The sequence below is a fragment of the Lolium perenne genome, chromosome 7 (genome assembly GCF_019359855.2).
Source record: "Lolium perenne isolate Kyuss_39 chromosome 7, Kyuss_2.0, whole genome shotgun sequence".
NCBI lineage: Eukaryota > Viridiplantae > Streptophyta > Magnoliopsida > Poales > Poaceae > Lolium > Lolium perenne.
The window spans coordinates 143141387-143144567 of record NC_067250.2 but is presented as its reverse complement, the minus strand read 5'-3'; the positions used below and the strand labels follow the sequence as shown (position 1 = coordinate 143144567).

At 50.0% G+C, this 3181-nt stretch overlaps 1 protein-coding gene across 2 annotated transcripts; it reads left to right on the top strand.

The window, feature by feature from the left end:
- The first annotated feature begins 708 nt into the window (after window positions 1-708).
- On the top strand, window positions 709-2081 carry LOC139833183 (uncharacterized). Of its 2 annotated transcripts, none has more exons than XM_071823380.1 (4): window positions 709-862; window positions 965-1333; window positions 1415-1712; window positions 1818-2081. In XM_071823380.1, the coding sequence occupies exons 1-4, from the start codon at window positions 734-736 to the stop codon at window positions 1859-1861; spliced, it is 840 nt and encodes a 279-aa protein (XP_071679481.1). In that variant the 5' UTR covers window positions 709-733; the 3' UTR covers window positions 1862-2081. The 2 variants fall into 2 exon arrangements, with proteins under 2 accessions (XP_071679481.1, XP_071679480.1); XM_071823379.1 differs by having other exon boundaries at window positions 1803-2081.
- The last annotated feature ends 1100 nt before the right edge of the window (window positions 2082-3181 follow it).

The window sequence follows — 3181 nt, the reverse complement described above, 5'->3', positions numbered from 1 at the left end:
GTTCTTGTGCCCTATGGAAGGAGGTACATGTTATTTTTGGCATTTCGTTATCGCAATTTTGTCATTATCAAAATTATTATCACATACATATTGATGTTGTCGTTTCATGGTGCAGCTCGTTCCAGTTTGAAGACCCGACGCAGAGACCGCCACGTGGGTACTCGAACATCCTTGGGGGCCTACTTAGGTGGTATTTCCCTGGGATAGTCAACTTCCCTACTGGTGGCTGCGACGTAGCTTGGAGGTGGGCGCACTACAGCCTCGCGGAAGATCCTCTTGGCCGCGGCACCGCGGCGAATATGGTTGTTGCCAAATTCTGGGTACGTGACTTTTGACTTCTTACCATTCATACACTCTCCTTGGTTCACAATAATTGCACTAATGCCCCTTGTTTTACCTATGTGCATGGTTGCAGAAATACTTCAAGAGGGCCGAGGGCAAGGAGAATGCGTGCGATGATGTCCTACACCAGCTTGCAAGGAAGAGGGTGATCGGCATGCACTACGAGGCACGTATTCAATGCGTCCGCGATCGGCACGCCGACCGCTTCGTCCACATGAGTAAGGAGGACGCTCGCGACACGCTCATGCAGCCGTGGCAGTACTTGCAGGTATTTGCATTTATGTGTTATTGATTTCTTTATCGCCATGTAGTTTATTTTACCATAATGGGTTTATCTTGTGCATGTAGAACCCTCCTCGACGTCGGCAACGACGATAGGTGCTTTCGTGCGATGGTCATGTGGTGGACATGCCCCCAGTACCTCAAGAAGCACGAGGAGGGCAAGGCGAAGCGGGCAGAGATGCGAGGTGGATCGCATATCCAAGGCAGCATCCCCATCTCTCTTCACCTGCAGAAGGAGGTGAGCAAATTAATGGTTCCTTCATTCTTTGAATTCATGTTATATATTTGTTAACTCCGCAAGGGTGTGTCACTTCACTCAATTACATGTTCTCTTTTGCAGGAAGTCAGGACAGGAGCGAAGCCTAACGTCTTTGCCGTGCTAAAGAAGATGAAGCAAAGGAAGACGCCTGATCCTGAGACGGGGTCCGTGTGGGTTAACCCGCAATCCGAGACCCAGTGCACGTCGTATGTCTCCAAGTTCAAGCAGAAGTACGGCGAGGAGGCCAATCCAGAGGCCGAGGACTTTGACCCTGAGGTCGCGGTGCTTGCGGGAGAAGGCTTGAAGCATGGCCGCCTATGGTTTGGTGACGGGTGCGTCGACCCAGCGAGGGTTCCCTCTCTCCGCCAGATCCGTCGTGGTCGTAAGAGCGGCCAGCCTGAGGTAGAGCCCCGGCCACGGGCTTCGGATCTAGCTGTCGAGCGGTTACGGGTATGTTCTTCCTCGGGTCTCTACATTTCCTTTACATGCTTTCCATTGAAATGTTAATGACATCGCGGCAACACAACGTAGGAGGAGATGGCAGCGAAGGAGCAGGCGGCCCAGGAGCAAAGGGCGCAGATGGAGCAGCAGATTCTGCAGTACCAGCAGCAGCAGACACAGATGATGCAGCAGATGCAACAGCAGCAGCAGATGATGCAGCAGCAGCAGGCACAGATGAGCTGGCTGATGAGCCAGACGGCTCTGTCTTCTCCACCGGGGAGTCTTCCTCCTCCACCTTACTCCATGTGGATGCCGCCACCGCCCACTCAGACCCCGGGGACACCTATCACCGTCAACAACATGAACATCATCCGGAGCATGAACCTCGGTGAGTCCTCTTGTGCCCAACCCGCTACTTGTACTTGTTCAAGTGTTCAATATGCAAATGCAAATGTTCATTCCATCAACCTGCTTATAGATAATTATTCACAAGGCAATGACAATGAGGCCGGCGGAAGCGGAGGAGGACAAGGTTGATGGCATGGTCTTGATGGATTTGTGGACATTACACTTGTTATGGATTGTACTTGTACTTGATGTGTGTTGATGTATTTGTGTGGACATTGCACTTGTTATGCATAAACTATGTGTGTTGATGTATTTGTGGTGTTGTTCATGTGTTTGGTGATGCTATGGTGAATATATATGTTGTATATGTTATATATATGTGAAATGCTATTTTGAAATGCAGGGATTAGTGGAAAACAGAAAAAAAATAAAAAAACCAGGGGCCTTTGCCGTGTGTATGCACACGGCAAAGGACATTTGGTCACTTTGCCGTGTGCATACACACGGCAAAGGCGCCACGTGGCGCAAGCCTGTGCTCCTGGGAAGCCAGTGGGTGTCCCTGGAGCCATCCTTTGCCGTGCATGCTGGGGAGTGGGCGCACGGCAAAGAGGGGAGCACGGCAACGACTGGGCGCACGGCAACGTCGGGGCGCACGGCAGCCTCCAGGACGCACGGCAGAGATCTCCCGCACGGCAAACTCTCGAGCGCACGGCAACGAGCGCGCGCACGGCAAACGCTCGAGCGCACGGCAACGAGCGCGCGCACGGCAACGAGCCTTTGCCGTGCGGTTTGGTCAGGCGCACGGCAATGTTGTCTTTGCCGTCGGGGACAATGCCGTGCAGACGTTGCCGTGCGTCGACGCACGGCAAAGCCTTTGCCGTGCAAAATAGGCTCTTTGCCGTGCGATCGGTCGCATGGCAACGCCTGTTTCTCCCGTAGTGGAGCGCTCGCTCGCGTCGGTCCGGCCAAGGAAAATAGGAGAGAGGATTCGGGAGGGTTTGGCTAGCTGGGTTTTTGGGCTGGTAGGGGTAGTTGGGTCAGCTCCTTTTTCAGATTATTTTCTTTTCCCTTTTTTTCTTATATATAGATCTCAAAATAGCTTCAAAAGCAACCCAATAAATTCTAAAAGAATGTTAAATAAAAAACTAAAAGTAGTTTTTGTTTGAATTTTTTTGAAACCAAAGGTTTATGAAATCTTTATTTTGAAATATACATAACTATTACACATATGTTTTAATTCCCTGTGGATTTTCAATCAAGACAAACAATTCAATCAATCTATTTAAAAAATCAAAATTTTGAAACTTTTGGGATGTTACGGTGATGGTCATGTGCTTATGAAATTTCATGTTTATCATGTGTTTTAGAGATCGTGTCATGGTCAGGGGCGAAGCTCCCCTTAGGTGAAGGCAGGGCAGCCGCCCTACCGTAATTTTTAGCGAATGCATTGTGCACGTGTTTTTTCTGAATAAATTTGACTGGTCGTACATCAAAGATGGACTTCGTACG

Excerpts from the sequence above, each read along its gene's own strand:
- LOC139833183 (XM_071823379.1), top strand. The coding sequence starts at position 734 with ATGGTCATGTGGTGGACATGCCCCCAGTACCTCAAGAAGCACGAGGAG. Across the intron at positions 863-964 it reads CTCTTCACCTGCAGAAGGAG|GAAGTCAGGACAGGAGCGAA; the intron begins GTGAGCAAATTA and ends TCTCTTTTGCAG. Across the intron at positions 1,334-1,414 it reads TAGCTGTCGAGCGGTTACGG|GAGGAGATGGCAGCGAAGGA; the intron begins GTATGTTCTTCC and ends AACACAACGTAG.